This window comes from Dipodomys spectabilis, unplaced genomic scaffold, assembly GCF_019054845.1.
Source record: "Dipodomys spectabilis isolate Male_0828 unplaced genomic scaffold, ASM1905484v1 ptg000098l, whole genome shotgun sequence".
NCBI lineage: Eukaryota > Metazoa > Chordata > Mammalia > Rodentia > Heteromyidae > Dipodomys > Dipodomys spectabilis.
Window position 1 is genome coordinate 17,428,807 of NW_024870775.1, and position 17,154 is coordinate 17,445,960.

The 17,154-nt window shown below is 45.5% G+C and overlaps 1 protein-coding gene across 2 annotated transcripts in view; it reads right to left on the reverse strand.

The window, feature by feature from the left end:
* Nucleotides 1-840: 840 nt before the first annotated feature.
* The window catches only part of Wnk2 (WNK lysine deficient protein kinase 2), a 116,079-nt gene continuing 99,765 nt past the window's right edge, over nt 841-17,154 (reverse strand). For both annotated transcript variants that reach the window (XM_042686854.1, XM_042686853.1), the window contains 4 exons: nt 13,004-13,048; nt 11,211-11,449; nt 4,012-4,123; nt 841-960 (listed from right to left, as the gene is read on the reverse strand). In XM_042686854.1, coding sequence (XP_042542788.1) covers nt 935-960; nt 4,012-4,123; nt 11,211-11,449; nt 13,004-13,048 — 422 coding nt within the window. In that variant the 3' untranslated portion in view covers nt 841-934. The remainder of the gene's footprint in view (nt 961-4,011; nt 4,124-11,210; nt 11,450-13,003; nt 13,049-17,154) is intronic.

Below are 17,154 nucleotides of genomic sequence, written 5' to 3' on the forward strand. Positions count from 1 at the left end.
TTGCTGGATTTTCCCAGATCCTGGAGCATTGACTAACCCATCAATAAGATGCCCTTTAATTCCTGGAGGCTGGGCACTTTGTCAGAATGACTTTACATGACACTCTGAGGTGCTGGCAACCACCTTAAGTTCATAGTGGTATGTGTGATCTCTATTGGTGACCAAGTCCAAGAGCTGCTAAAACCCACTCCACCCGTCACCGGAGGAAGTGCTATATTGCAGTTAGAGATTAATGAACATGAACTTGTAGCTTTCTCCCATTTTATTATATTGAACCCCAAATTGTACCCCAGGTCCTTTGTTTCTATAGGCTGGGCCAGGCTGTGATGTTCCCATGTGTGGCACATTTTCTCACCAAGGCCATTGCTAGTTTTCCTGCATTTTCAGATGTGTCCTCCATCCCCAGGAGGGCGCAGACTCCAGACTGGATGGTCCCTGTCCTGCTGGTGCCTGTGAAATCTGGAAGGAAGGTTATTTCTGGCCTCCATGAATGCAGGCCCTGTGCTGGGAGGTGGGTGACTTTGGCCTCCAAAGACCAGAGGGCAAGCTGTATATCATGGAATCATGTCAGCAAAGGGAACCTTAAATCTGTGCCTGGGAGGGGGGTGCTTGGAGATGAGCTTCCAGCCTGACAGTCTTTCCTGTGTGTACAGGCTCCTGGGAATGCCCTTACCCCCCCTCCTTCACATTCACATCACCTGGAGGATCAGAGAGGAGAAAGTTTGAAAAAAAAAAACCCAAAAAACCACAGTCCTTTCTCCCCCAAAATATTTTTTTTATTCTTGCATTACATTTGTGTTTCCAATTGTGAATAAAAAATGCTTAGAAAGTGGTTACAAAACAGCGTGAACTGGACTAGAGCAGTGGGCCAGCCCTGAAGGTCTGTCACTTCTCCGCTGGGACGATGTGATGCGGGCCTGGCATCTGGGCCGGGTCAATCAGGTTTCTCACTCTCAGGATCTAGAAAACAAAACTGCCAGAGCTCATTATGGGCCTCTGGAGCACCGATTTCTCACTAGAAGCTGGCCCCTGATGCTCTTACACGTGGCCCTGTCTAAGCATCTGGTCTACTTTCCCAGAAGGTGGAGATCAAGGCTGGAACTTGGCCAGCCTGACCGTCATGACCATGCCCTGTTGCTGAGCCTTGTCCTGAGCAGAGTACATGACATCTATAACCATACAGGCACTCAGAATGGCACTCAGAGAGGGATGCCCAGCTCCTGCTCAGCTAGGATATCTGGGAGGAAGCTACCCTCTGGCTCTTTGAAGCACTGGAGAGAACTTCCCCTGCCTCTGCCCAGGGTCAGTGGTGAGACAAGGCATCAAAATTTAGCTGCAAGGTCAGTGCTGCCTCTGGAACAGGTGACCCTTGTCACCCTGTCACCCCTGAGCAGAGAGGTAGGAAGCCTGGAACTGCAATGAACCAAGACTGTTCTCAAACAAGAGGTGACCAGTCCTAGTTGGAAAGCCCAGAGATGCATCAGACCTCCTGCTGCCCAGGATCAGGGTCAGACCCATGATGCATGTGGATGAGACCATCAGTGTGTGTGTGTGGGGGGGGAGGTCTGACTGGGACCACACAGGCAGGTCCTCTTCCTTCTGACAATCAGAAAGACCAGCGCACTGCATGTGACCCATGGTGCCCCTAGCCACCAATCTTCCTTTCAATAAGCTTAAGAGCTTGAAAGGGGAGCCCCTTTCCTGGCCTGAGCTCAGCCCACCAGGAGGGAAAAGGGAGGCCCAGGAGTCACAGGGAATCCTCTAAGCTAGGCTCTCTCGGAGCCAGTGCCAATAGGGATGCATTGGAGATGCAGTTTACTTGAGCAGGAAACTCACCCCCTCCACCTGCACTTCTAAAAGGAACAAGTGCGGAGTCACTGTCCAAACAACAGCCTAGTCAGAGTTAGGGCCAGCCGCCGGGCTCGGTGTCCTAGGGCCGCAGGCCACAGCTGGTAGGTGGCGTGCTGTGGATCAAGTGGCATCATCAGAGGCCTGGGTCCTGGTCCCACAAGCCCCACAGCTCCAGGATGGAGGCAGCATGGCTTTAGGCTTAATATAGAGCCCAGGACAGGTCTACTGCATCTGCCTTCTACAAGACTCACCAGTGAACACAGGGTAAGAAAAAGATGTTGTTTTACAGTGTTTTGAAGCAAGAAAAATTTAATTTTTTTTCTCCCTCACAAATATAGTCTCTGCGGGATCCCCTGCCACTAGCTTCATCTTAGGCGTGGGGAAAAGGGAGAGAGTGAGCTACACTTCATAAAGACACAGGCCCACATGTTTCTCACAAACACAGAACCTACATCTCTGATTGCAGTATTGTATCCAGGCAATAGATTCTGCAGAGTCCTTCAGAAAATTCAATCTTAACTCAAATGATGGAATAGTATGTTGAAACCAAAATAATTTAGCTGCAGAACTGGGTAATTCCTGCTGGGGCAGCCTCAGGCAGTCTGCCTGCCAGAGGGGATACAGATTATCTGTCCATGGAGCTTTCATTTCTACCTAGGCCATTTTGTGTCCATCTGGGCTGTGTCCATGGACATTTCTGGAAAGATTGTCCCTTCAGGTTAGCCTTAGAGTGGTCTGGAGAGATTTATAAGTTGGGGTAGACAGATCATAGGGTTCTGTAAAAATTGTGGAAAAAGAAGCGAAGTGGGACCCCTGAGCTGAGAAGTGGTGCCCATCTCTGTTATGGCTCACAATCGCTTGCTAGCTACCCAGCATTTGTTTACTTGGCATTTGTGACAGGCTCCAAAAAAGCTGTGGATATTCCTTACTGGGAGACCAACTTCTGCAAATGTCTCCCTTTGGCCTGTCACCTGTCCTTCTTGGTCATAAACAAGCCCAGGGAGACCTTGTTCCATTGAGTATTAAAAGCTGGGCTCATCTAGCTCTTGCATCTCATTAATCAACCAAGGTCTTTGATTTAATCCCTGCTGCTCCTCCCCTCCCCCCACCATGTTTGAATGTAGAGCCTGAGCACTGCCCCTGAGCTCCTTTTACTCAAGGCTAGTACTTTACCACTTGAGCCACAGTGCCACTTCTGGCTCTTTCTGTGATTAGTTAAGAGTTGCATGAACTTTCCTGCCTGGACCAGCTTTGAACTATGATTCTCAGATCTCAGCCTCCTGAGTACCAGTACCCAGCTTTCAATTTTCACTTTTTTTTTTTGGTTGGCCATGGAGCCTGAACTCTGGGCCTGGTGCTGTCCTTCAGCTCTTCAGCTCAAGGCTAGTGCTCTATCACTTGAGCCACAGCGTCACTTCCGGCTTCTGCTTATGTGGTGCTGAGGAATGGAACCTAGGGCCTCATGCATGCAAGGCTAGCACTCTACCACTGAGCCACCTCTGAGCACATCAATTTTCACTTTTAAATAATGTTTACAATAGAAAACTAAAGATCAGGCTTCAGCTTAAGATCTATAAAACATTCAATCTCTTCAACTTCATATGGAGAGACATACATCTCCTCATGAATCCACTGCAAATGAATCAGATCTTTTGGGATAAATGATTTAAAAAAAAACAAAAAACAAAAACATGTCTTTTTTTCCACCAGGGAACAGAATATCTGGAATTCAAGATACTGCACTTCTGCAGAGTGATGTCATTATACTTCTGCACGCTTCTAACCTTCAACTCAAGAACAGGCAGTGGGTGTGAAGGCTGCATGTGTAAACAAATGGAGCAGACCTAAGAGAGAACTCAGGGTCTGAAGCAGCAGGGAAGTGTCTTGCTGCTCAATGCGCCCCCTGGTGGCTGGACCATGTGCCCACATAGGGGAGGGCAGAGGACTAGGCGATGTGCAGCACAGGCCCCACTGTGCTGATGACAGGTGGCCTCATAAACATTGGCAACCTAGGTACCTGTGTGAGGTTGGCTAATCCAACTCCCAGGATATTCCTCTGGGCTGCTCAGGGCCTCTAGGACACTGGAGCTGGAAGCAGACCTCTGAACTGACCTAGAGGCAGTGAAATGGAGGGAGCTGGGAGGCTGGAGTGGACAATACCTGGTGTGGGCACAGGCAGGGCAGGGGTGGCTCCAGGAATGGCTGAGGTGGACAGAGGGCCAGGCACTGGGGTCAGACATGGCATTCCCACTCCTGCTCGAGATGTAGTCATCTATGAGATACAGAGAAGAAGAAAAAGGTACAAGGGGCTGCAATATGCTGCCCTTCGAATCCCCAAAGTTTCTCCACCCTTAGGAAGAAGTGGTCTCTCAACCCACCAGGAGGATAAACATGGGGCTGGAAAGCATCACCTTCATGTAATCCTTCACTAAAGCTACTGTTGGGCCCTTTGAGCCAGAAAACTTGAGATAGCACAATTGAAATGATCAAGTTTGAGGAACAGAAAGAGAATGCAGACAGGTGAACAGTGCCTAAGGGGTCTGAAGTGTGCTCCACTGAGTGGATTGATGAATCTATTATGGAGGTCGTATAAGGAAAAGAGAGAAAGGAGGATTTAGGGAGAAAAATACCGAGCTGCGCACCCACTGGTTCACACCTGTTAATCCTAGCTACTCAGGAGGCCGACATCTAAGGATCAAGGTTTGAAACTAGCCCAGGCATGAAAGTTTGTGAGACTCTTATCTCCAATTAAACACCAAAACACTGCAAGTAGAGGTGTGACTTAAGTGGTAGAGCACTAGTGTGAAAAAGCTAAGGGACAGCACATAGACCTTGAGTTCAAGCCCTAGTACTGGCACCAACACACATATAAAAAATAATATTGGAAGATATAATGGCCAGAAAATTACCAAATTTCAAAAAGACATGATTACATATTCCAGGAATTCAGGTGGACTCCAGGCAGGGAAAAACTATCAAAGGGTTTCAAGATTTGCAAACTGAATTCAGGAGCAGATTAGAAAGATTATGTACAATGACCGGGTGAGATCTATTTCAGGAATGAAAGAGTTTGTATTTCTAGGAATTTTTCCATTTTATCTAAGATACTTAACTTGGTAGTTAAAACTTGGTCAGTTTTATCTTTTCTAAATGCCAACTTGTGTTTTCAATGGTTTTCCTTCACAGTTCAATATGTAAAAACCCATCAGTATAACATACATTAACAGAATGAAAGAAGAAAACAAGTGATCATCTCAATGATGCAGAAAAATAAACATTTAACAAAACCAATAAATTAGGAATGTAAGAAAACTTTACAAAATGATAAATAAAAGTCATGTGTGAAAAATCCATGCCAAGCATCATGGTTAATGGCAAAAGATTTAAATGTTTCCTCTAGGATTGAAAACAGGAGAAGGATACTTATTTTCATCAGTTCTATTCAACACAGTATTGGAGGTACAGCTAGAGTGATTAGGCAAGAAAAAGCAAGAGAAGGAAGGCATCCAAATTGGAAAGGAAAGAGGTACATATCTCTCTGATCAAAGATGATATAGTTAACCTTAAGGAGTGCACAAACCCACTGTGGAAGCTAATCAGGGGAAACTGCAGGATACAGAAATCAACATGAAAACTCAGCTGCCTTTCTGCACGTTAGCAATGTGTTCATTGCTGAAACAGGAAATTAAGGAATCAATTGCATTTAAAATAGCATAAAAAAGTCAAAATGTCTAGGAATAAGTTTAACTAAGGAACTATTTGTATACTGAAAACTATAAAATATTGACAAATCAGGGCTGGGGGCATAGCCCAAGTGATAGATCATTTGCCAAGCAAGTACAGGGTCCCAAATTCAAATCCTAGGATTGCCACAAGCAACAATAATGACATTGCCAAAAGAAATTCAAGACAAGGAAAAACAAGACAATCATCAATATTAACAGACTTGAAGACTTGTTAAAGATTTATTGTTAAAATGTCTATAGCACCCAAAATAATCTTAAGATTAATGTAATCCCTACCAAAATTTCAGTAGCAGTTTTTTCAAGAAATAAATGTAATTTTAAAAAAAAGGTCTGAAAAGTCATTTGGATTCTCAAGGGGCTCCAAATAGGGAAAAAATTTAGAAAAGGAAGAATAGGGTTAGAGGATTCACACTTCCTGATTTTAAAATGTACATGAAAACTACAGGAATCAATGCAGTAAGATACTGGCAAAAGGATATGCATGTAGACAAATGAAACAGTGAATTTCAAGCTTTTTTATTACATGGCCAATTGATTTTTTTTTTTTTTTTGGGTCCAGTCGTGGGGCCTGAACTCTGGGCCTGAGTGCTGTCCCTCAGCTCTTCAGCTCAAGGCTAGCACTCTACCACTTGAGCCACAGCGCCAATTCCGGCTTTTTTCTTTTTGCTTATATGGTGCTGAGGAATCGAACCCAGGGCCTCAGGCATGCAAGGCAAGCGCTCTACCACTGAGCCAACTTCCCAGCCCCTGGCCAATTGATTTTTAACAAAGATGTGAAGGCCTTTCAGTGGGGTAAAGAACAGTCTTTTCAACAAATTCTGCTGAGAAAACTAGAAAAAATTGCTTATGGTCAAGTATGAAGCTGGATCTTTACCTTAAATCATACATAAAGGATAACTCAAGCTAGACAGAAGATCTAAATGTAAGAGACACTACATTTGGAAATGAATTTATGGATGTAACACAAAAAGTATAGGCAAACATGGGAAACAGATAGGACAGATTATATACTTTTTTTGTTCCTGGTTGTGGGGCCTGAACTCTGGGCCTGGGCCCTGTCCCTTAGCTCTTCAGCTCAAGGCTAGCGCTCTACCACTTGAGCCACAGCGCCACTTCTGGCTTTTTCTGCTTATTTAATGCTGAGGAATCGAGCCCAGGACCTCATGCATGCAAGGCAAGCACTCTACCATTGAACCACCTTCCCAGCCCCTACATTTTTATTTTTAAAAACTTTGAGTATCAAAGGGTATAATCAAGAAGTACAAGGGGTGGGGGTTGGAGGCATGGCTCAGGAGGTAGAGCACTGGCCAATGAGTATAGAATGTCAGATACAGAGTTTGAGTCCCGGTTTCAGACAAAAAAAAAAGCAAGAGAGCCTACTAAATGACATCATTTCCAGATCATAGAGGAGTTACTGGCCACTATAAAGAATCCCTATAACTTTCTAATGCAAACTCAGCAAGCTAAATTTTAAAAATGAGCAAAAATCTTGAATGGACATTTCTCCAAAGAAGATAGGTATACGAACAGCCAATAAAATACAACCATTAAGATGAGTTTTTTTTTTTTTATTAAAGGGAGCATTGAGCATTGATGAGGAGGAAGAGAAATTGGCGTCCTTGTGGCAATTGTATTGATTTTTACGTTACTTTGGTTGGTACAATGTTTTGGCAATATTGCCTTCCAGTTCATGAATGTGGATGCCCTTCTGTTTATTTAGTTCTTTAAAAATTTTCTTTTGGGGGGGGGAGGATGGGAAGGGATGGGAAGGGGAAACAAAGGAGGAGGCTACAATGCTTGATAAGAAATGCACTCATTTTTATCTTGCCCATGTAATTGTAACCCCTCTGTACAGTATTTTCACAATAAAAAAATTTTCTTTTGGCAGTGCTGTAATCAGTACATAGGCCTTCAACTTCTACTTAAATTGATTCCTAGGAATTTTTATTCCTTTTGATTCTGTCTCTCTCTCTCTCTGTCTCTCTCTGTTTGTTGTGTTCTGGTCCGGGAGCTTGAACTCAGGCACTGGGCACAGTCCCTGAGCTTTAAGCATTTTTTTTTATATTGTTATTATAATGGTGATGTACTCTGAGCTTTTTTGCTCCAGGCTAGCATGTTAACATTTGAGTCACAGCTCCATTTCTGGCTTTTTGGTGGTTAATTGGAGATAAGAGTTTCACAGGCTTTCCTGCCTAGTCTGGCTTCCAAATGTGATCCTCAGATCCCAGCCTCCTGAGGTAGCTAGGATTACAGGCATAAGCCATAGGTACCTGGCTCTTTTGATGCTTTTGTACACGTTCACTGCCTTTGGTAATGCAAAATTATGTGCCTGCTATTGGAAAACAGAATGGCAATTTCTCAAAAAAGTTGAATGTAGCATTATATGGTCTTGCCTGAAGTTCCACTCCTGTATGTATACCCAAAAGAACTAAAAGCAGGACTACTCAGGAGACTGAGTGGAAAGATAAAGGTATAAGGCTAGCTCAGGCATAATAGTTCACACAACCCTATCTCAAAAATAACCAGCATAAAACAGGGCTGAAATAGTTGATCAAATGGTAGAGCACCACATTGGCAACTCAAGGCCTTGAGTTCAAACTTCAGAGTTGAAAGTAGTAGGGCTTCAAACAGATATTTGTTTACTGATGTTCATAGCAGCATATTTACAATAGCTGGAAGGTGGAACTAAATCAAGTGTCCATCATTTAATGAACAGATGGACATTATGTCCATACAATGAAATATTTTTGACAAAAAAGGAAGTTTAAGAAATTAAAGAGGGGCTGGGAAGGTGGCTCAGTGGTAGAGAGCTTGCCTTGCATGCTCAAGGCCCTGGGTTCGATTCCTCAGCACCACATAAGCAAAAAGAAAAAGCCGGAAGTGGCGCTGTGGCTCAAGTGGTAGAGCGCTAGCCTTGAGCTGAAGAGCTGAGGGACAGCGCCCAGGCCCAGAGTTCAGGCCCCACGACTGAAAAAAAAAAAAAGAAATTAAAGATATAAATAAGTTGAAAGAAGTCTCATGGTCAAGAACTGGAAGATAAGTCAGGTATGGTTAAATCAGTTATGTTGGCTTACACCTGTAATCCCAGTTAGTCAAAAGGTGGAGATCCAAGAGGATTACAGTTTTAGGCTAGCCTGAGCAAGAAGTTCCTTAGACTCCATCTGAACAAAAATAACAGGGCATAATATAGGATGTATCTATCATATTAGCTATGAGGGAGGAATAATTAGGAGGACTGTGATCTAGACTGGCCCAAAATGAGATCCGATGTGAAAAATAACTAAAACAAAAAGGGCTGGAGGCATGGCTGCCTAGCAAGCCTGACATCCTGAACTCAAACCCCAGGACTGCCCAAAACAAAAACATCTATTCTTTTTTTTTTTTTTTGGTCTGTCGTGGGGCTTGAACTCTGGGCTTGGGCGCTGTCCCTGTGCTCTTCAGCTCAAGGCGAGCGCTCCACTGCTTGAGCTACAGTGCCACTTCCAGTTTTTCTAGTGGTTTATTGGAGATAAGAGTCTCACAGACTTTCCTGCATGGGCTGGCTTTGAACTGTGATCCTCAGATCTCAGCCTCCTGAGTATCTAGGATTACAGGTGTGAGCCACTGGCGCCCGGCTAACTATTCTTAAAATATAAAAACACTACATGAAATAAGGTATAGGTTCAATGCAATTCTGTGTCAAAATCTCAATAACCTTTTGGTTCAGAAACAGGAAAAAAAATTATACAAATCAAACATACAAATATCTTCAAGGTGCTTCAAACTTTTAAAAAGGGAAAAAACCCATACTTTCTAACCTCAAAATTTACTACAAAGATACAATAATTGAAATAATGTAGAGCTGGTATAAAAGCAGATGGATGGACCAATGAGAGAGGAGGCAGCCCAGAAGTACCTTTATATGTATGGTCAAATGAATTTTTATTTTCTTCATGGTGTTGAGGATTGAGCCCAGGGCCTTATGCATTCTCTCTACCACTGAGCCACATTCCCCTGTCCCAATCATACTCAATGGAGGAAGGAATGGATTTTTTTTTTTTTAGGGGGGTTGTTGTTTATTTTTGTGCCAGTCCTGTGGCTTGAACTCAGGGTATGGGTGGTAACTTTTGTTTTTTTTGCTCAAGGCTAGCACTCTACTACCTGAGCCACAGCTCCACTTTTGGCTTTCTTTTTTTCCCTTTTGGTGGTTAACTGGAGATGAGATTCTCATGGACTTTCATGACTTGGCTGGATCAAACCTTGATCCTCAGGTATCAGCCTCTTGAATAGCTAGGATTACAGCTTGAGCCATCACTGCCCTGCAGGATCACCTTTTTAACAAGTGGGACTGGGGAACTGGATATCCACATGTGAAGGAATGAAGTTTGATCTTTGTCTAATAATATATATCCAAAAATTAACTCAAAGTCGACTGAAGATACTAATATAAAAGATAAAATGAGCAGGTGCAGGAGCTCATGTCTGTTCAAGAGTCTGAGATCTGAGATCTCAAGGTTCAAAGCCAGCCTGGACAGGAAAGTCCTTAAGACTTGACTCCAATTAACTACCAAAAAGCCAGAAGTGAAGTTGTGGTTCAAGTGGTAGAGTACTATCCATGAGCAAAAGAGTTCAGGGACAGCTCCCAGGTCCTGAGTTCAAGCTCCAGGACTGGTGTACACATATATGCACACATACACAAGTTGAAATTATGAAACTCCTAGAAGAAAACATTAAAGGGAAAAACTTCATAAAATTTGTCTTGGTAGTTATTTCTTGGGTATGCCACCAAAGGTGCAAGCAACAAAAGCTAAAAAGACAAAATTAATACCTTTATTCATTAAAGAGCACTATCAACAAAGTAAAAAGGCAACTGATACAATGTAAGAAATATTTTCAAATCATCTATTTCACAAAGGATTAATGTCCTGAATATACAGAGAATTTCTAAAACTCAGCAACAACAACAAAAACCTGTTGGGCACCAGTGGTTCACACCTGTAATCCTAGCCACTCAGGAAGCTAAAATCTGAGGATCACAGTTCAAAGCCAGGCTGTGCAAGAGTCTGTGAGACATTATCTCCAATTAATCACCAGAAAACAGGAAGTGGTGCTGTGGCTTAAAGTAGTAGAGCACTAGCCTTGAGTGAAAAAGCTCAGGCCCTGAGTTCAAGCTCTATGACTGACAAACAACAACAACAACAACAACAACAACAAATCATCCTGACTCAAAAATGGACAAAGGTCATAAACAGACATTTCTCTAAAGAAAATAGGCAAGTGGACAAATAAGCACCTGAAAAGATACTCCATATCACTAATTATTAAGGGAATGCAAATCAAAACCACAGGATACCACCTCACACTTCACAAGACAGGCCACTGTCCAAAACCCAGAGGATAACTAGTGTTGCTGAAGATTTAGGGAAACTGAGACCTCATGTGCTGCTGGTAGGAATATAAAATGGCACAGCTACTTGAAACAGGAAGGTGGGCTGTGGTAAAGATGAACTCAGACTATGGACACACAGGGCTTAGGACAATCTGCATGTGGCATGCAGGATTCCAACAAGGCTCCATTGCCACCACACCCGCCATCCTGTCCCGGGAGGAGGCTGGTGTCCGCCCTGTACTCACAGCCCGAGTCTCGCCAGGAACCTCCATGTCATGCAGCTTCTGCGTCTGCTTCAGCTGGTTGAGTGTTGGCTTCAGCTGGGCTGCCCCCACCGTCTTGGTTGTCCACTCATCCACCAGCTTATGCAGGTCATCGGTGAAGGTACCTTTCTTGTTGTTGCTGTTGTTCACCTGTGCCTGGACGTGCAGGGTGGACTGGGGACCAGGCTCGGGGCCTGGGGCCAGGCTGCTGGTGGAGGACCCTGGGGAGTCACATAGACCAGGATTGGTGATGCCACACATTCGCTCAGCACCACTGGTGGGCTGGCTGCAGTTATTCTTATGTGATGGCCGAGACAAGGGCCTCACTTTGGCCAGGCAACACCTTGCTTCAAGAGGCGGTCTGGATCGAGGGGCTTTACAGCCCAGTTTTAGACATGGTAGAACACTACATGGGCAGAGAAAGACTGAGCTATGTCAGGTGGCTGTCACCCATGTCATAAGCCAGGCTAGGGGCTATCCCTTGTTAAAAATCCACGTTCCCCACTGCTGCCCATCCCACCAGACTCACGTGTGAGTGTGGGAGACTCCTGACACAGCTGGACACACATGAGAGGAGGCGTCCCAGGGAATAGGGTCAGATTCCTCCATCTTTCTCTGACCTCTGCATCCTCAGCATGTTGCGAAGATGCTAGGATACCTTGCAGAGTATGCAATGTACAGAGGCCACTGACAGCCTGCACCCCCTTTCCTGGACAGGCTGTATTGATATTAACAGTTCTGTGAATTTACTTATCTTGGTTGTTTGGAACTCAAAACCAAGAAATGGCATGTTTTCTTATTGGAGTATTTGGGGAAGGTTATCAATAAAAGGTACCACAATCTAGGGCCCTGGCATGGGTGGGGAGGGAGGAAGGTTTGCTGGGAGCTGCTCTATAACTAGAGTGCTTGGTTCTTCAATCCAATCTCTTTCCTCTTTATTTTTCAATGGCCAACAGACGACTTGTAAATTTTATAACTGAATCCCCATCCCTCCACCCTGTAGACACATAAGTTCTGGCTGACAATTTTGAATAGGCCAATTAAAATTTTTCTTCACTGATAAAAAGAACAGTAATTAAAAATAATCCCAGCTAATGACCATCTCTTCAAACAAGCTGTTCCAAAATGTAGTGAACTTTAGTGGGTAGCAATGACAGAGCACAGACACAAACAATTAAAGATTAGTGATGAGATTTTTACAAACAAAGAGCTATTTCTACATGTAATTTTTAGCTCAGAAAAGAAATTTTAAAAAAAAAAAAAAGAGGAAAGAAAAAGATAGGAGAGAAAGAGGAGTGAAGAGAGAGGAGGGAAAGCGAGAAGAGAAAGAGAGAGAGAAAGAGAGCGAAAGAGAGAGAGAAAGAGAGAGAGGGAGAGAGAGAGGGAGGGAGGGTGAGTGGCCCAGGTAGACTAATACCCATTCGGTCCTGGTATCTCTCCTCGGGGAAAGCACTCATCTTTAGCACTTCAAGGAAATACTGACGCCTATGATTTTGGAAAAGGAGCCAATTAATGAATGGGAATTTGTGGACATTCCAGAGAAGGGCAATCCTGTTAGATGTGAACGGGTGAGACCGCACAAACTCTAGGAGCCATGGAGACACAAAGGGAAGCCAAGGGCAGCTGTCCCACCAGGCAGAAGCAAAGCAGAGCCCGGCAGGGTGGGCACAGAGCAGGCCACGCTGCCCGGCCACAGGAGGCCCTGATGCGCACTAGCCACAATAAAGCCCATGCAATGAGAGGGGGCAAAGGGGGTAAAAAACCCAGATAATTACTACTGCTGTGTTCTTTGCCTAGGCAGAGACGCTTCAGGGCTGACCCTGTAAGGGAAAAACAAACGACACAAGACCACAGGGTTAGGCAGAACAGCACACACCGTTCACACTACCACACTTAAGCAAAAGTCATCAGTGTGCAGGGAGGGACAGACACAGGCAGCAGTTCGGAGAGGAAGGCCGATTTGGCCCGGGGTAACTGGGCAGCGTCCCCAGAGTTAGTGTGCAGGCCCCACGGCTTTGCTGAGGAGGCAGAGGTGCCAGGGTAAGCCCCCCAAGCTTCAGGGAAAAGTGTTTTGTCTCTAGAAGCGTATTACAGAAAAAGAGAAAGAAAAAAGAAAAGCAGGGAAGAAGAAAAAAAAAAAAAAAAGCAAAGCACACTGTGGGGCTTTTGAAAGCCCAGCTTTTGGGAGTTCCACTGGTTGAGGCATGAAAACCCACTAAATGTTAGCCAAGCTTCCCCCTCCCCCTAAATAGAATTGGGTATAACCTGGGCTGGCAGGCCTCTGAGGCCAGGAAGTTCTCCTAGTGCAAAAAGATACATTGTTTTTGTAGGTTTGAGGCCAATTCTGGATCCTAGATGTCTGCCTTAAATGAGGTCAGACAGGCAGCAAATTGGGTAATAGGAGGGTTGATCTCAGGGCTGACTGATTTTGGGAGACCTTGCTGCCTCTCTTGTAATAGTTCCTTTTCCTAGGGGAAGGACAAGCCTTCATCATTGAACTACCATGTCAGTGGACCCATCTTCACTGTCCAGAGATATTTGGGAAAATCAGGCAGGTAACCCATTGAATCTGATATCTGCAGGGCCTAGATGGTAGGGACAGGGGCTGGACTAAGAGCTACGCTAGGATTTGCTACCATTCCAGTTTATCCTTTGTCCTCCCAGAGAACTGGAACTGGCAAGGAGGAGCTCAGATTTCCCCAAGGTCACTCGGCAAAGCCATATTAGTTGGGAGGGACCGAACTGTAGTCCATAGACCCGCATTGGCCCAACACACTACCTCTGCCCCAATACCTGTTCCCCAGGAAGAGGTACTTGTGCAGCACTGATCCATGAGACTCAGAAACCAGAGACCTGGAAAAACCTAACCATTTCTGCTTTCCAATTTGCTTCTTGCTTTGGGGGACAGAGGACAGACACTGGGCTGGCTTTCTGGTCTGAGCTCAGCTTCAGGCTGTGTATCTTGCAACCAGAAACTCTGCTTCAATGGTCTTATTATCAGTTTGCTCAGTGTGAGCTCTAAGCATACAGTGGGGAAAAGTGAGATCTTTGGTTGTAGACACAGAAAGGAGGTGAGCAGGAGAAATTTGACAGATCTCTGTGGAAGGCAGGGCCCTCTCTGATCCATTGTTAGAGTCAAAAGGGTTGTTTTCCATGTGAGGCTGCAGCCTGGGCTTGGAGAGAAGGGACATGGGGAAAGAAGCCATGATTATGCCATTTTGTGTGGGTCTGGAGCTCCATCTGGGCCACAATAACTACATAAAGATGGCACAAAGATGGAAGGACACTGTCAAGCTAGAGTACTCACCTGTAGCAGGTGCTTTATAAAAGGGCCATCATACCTGTCAGTAAACTCTCAGTGTGTCCAGTACTTGTGCTGCATAGCTCTTGCTTGGCTATTGTCATATTAGATAAAATACCAGATGAGCCAGGTGCCACTGCCCTTCCTGAACTCAGGAACCAAGTGTCCATAACACAGTCCTGACCCACATGGTCATGTTAGATGTAGACAGATAGTTCTACTCTCCATGGCCTTCCTGGACTCCAGCCTCAGTTGACCAGAGCCCATACAGTTCCTCTATACCACTCAGAACAGGTCCCTTGACACTAATTTCATGCTGCTTTTGGGTAGCACTGGTGCTACACTTAGAGAGCAGCTGCCTCTTGGCAGGGAGCATGCGCTGGATAGCCCTGTGCATCTTTGATCTCTCCCAATCCACGCCCTACTGCATCTCTGACCTGGCCTGGGTCCTGCTCTTCACATGTCCACCAGGGAGCATCTGTCAGACAAGCTGCCGCCACTTGACACTGTCACGATGGACATCCATGGGCTCCTCTCACCCAGGGAAACAATGGCAGTGGACAAGACCACCCAGAGGAGAAGCTCCTCCTTTGATTTTAAGGAGGCTCATCCTGGTCTCCTGGAGTGCTGGTCTGTCCCTGCAGTGGGGGTGAGGCCCCTACCCTACTCTACCTGGGGTTGACTCTGGCCCAAACCAGATGCTGCTCTTGCATTGGCAGCTTGCTCTATCCACAGCACCAGCACTCACCACCGTTCAAACCCTTCCCTAGTTGCAAGGTGGATGTCTAAAGCCTGATAGATTTGACGTCTCGGATGACTGACAAGGACAGATGGCCTAAAAAGTAGGTCAGGCCTGAAGCAATTCTTCACATTTGCCTTTTATATCTCAGTGTTCAAATATTGATAATGTTCACAAGAACATCAGGCACATCATCATTCACACAGATACGGACCTGCAGGGTCAGCCCCGATGTTAAGCAGCTCAGGCCTAGTCCCCTCTAGCTGGTCCAAGCAGCTCTTCCTCGTTCTCCCCCCCTCCCCCTCCCTCAGAATCTCTGATGGGTCAGCACTGCCCAACAGCAGCACTGGCTCCCTGTTCTGCCATCCAAGGCCAAACATCCTACGGGCTCTCTGTATATTGAGCAACCACCTCCTCAAGCTGAAAAGATAGCCAAGAACTGTCCACAAAGCATTAATGGAGAAATGAGGATGAACCTTGGTTCTGCCCAAGGTGGTATGGAGACATTCTTACTTGGCTCTAGAGCCCACATGTCTGTTCTGGCAGCCCTTGGTGGTGAGTCACACTGGCCCTTGGTGTGGGTAGCATCAAGAGGGTGGGGGCTAGATGGCATTGTGGGTGGAGGCTCCTTTCCTCATGTCCTCTGCTGGGAGCCTTGTTGGACTCCCAGTGTCTCCCAGGGAGAGAGAATATTCCAAGGTAGGAGAAGGCCAAGAGGGACACAAGTCCCTGTTCCAGATCTGATGTAGCTAAGGAACAGTGACAAAGGACAATATAACCTACTGCATCCTGTGTGCACAGCAAGGCCTGGAAGGTGTCCATGCCTTCCTGTTCAGTGGGGAAAACAGAGGCAGCAGCTCAGTGGACTATGGCCATAGCTTTTGGCCAACAGAACCACTAGATTCTGTCTCAGGTTCTGTACCTATACATCCCATCTCTGTGGGCACTGACTTTAGGGTGTCCTCTCTGCCTCCCATAAAGAGAGGCTTGTACATGAGAAGCCAGATGTGAATCTGAGCCAGGGGCCTCACTCAAACTGGAGGTAGGGTTCTAATATATAGAGTCCTCACTCCCTGGGGAGCTATCTATCCCTGGTCCTTCCTCTGGGGCTTAGTCCTACCTCTAGAGCCACTTGCTGCTCTAACTCCAGACAGGGCTACAACCTGCCATGCCTGGGGCCATTTTTCCTTCTCTAACTTCATGGAGGCCCAGATCTTTCTGTACATCAAAACAATGTAAAGTCAGTTGCCAGTTGCTCAAGTCAGTAATCCCAGCCACTCAGGATACTGACATCTGAGGATCGCCCAGTCTGAAGCCAGCCTGGGTAGTAAAGTCTGTGAGACTTATCTCTGGTTAACCACCAAAAAGCCTGAAGTAGAGCTGTGGCTCAAATGATAAAGTACCAGTTTGGAGCACAAATACTCAGGAACAGTGCCTAGGCCCTAAGTTTAAGCCTCAGGCCTGGCACCAAAAAATAAAAATAAAAAAATTAAGGCATCTTTTTTCTCGAGCTGTCTTCCATGAGATGGAGGTGCCGTATACCAAGTGGCTTTGTCCAGTCACTTCCAACCTCACACCCCACAGCTATGCATTAGTGAATATAAGCCAGCATCTTCCCAGGCATCTGGTCAACTGCCACTGAGCCAAGGGCTTTCTCTATTCCTGGTCCCAAGTTTGGCTTAATCTTATCACTTCATGTGCTCATGAAGTTTTGAATTTCCCTCCAGCCCTTGACTCAGTCCTCATAGACCTCTAAGTGCTGGGGGTCTCTCCTGCAGTTTACCCAGGAACCAGAAGATGAAGGGATAGCTCATTAAGAAGCCTAGACCCTAAAGCCCAGACACTAGTGGCATATAGGACAGGAGAGCCTTTCTGGATAAATTCCG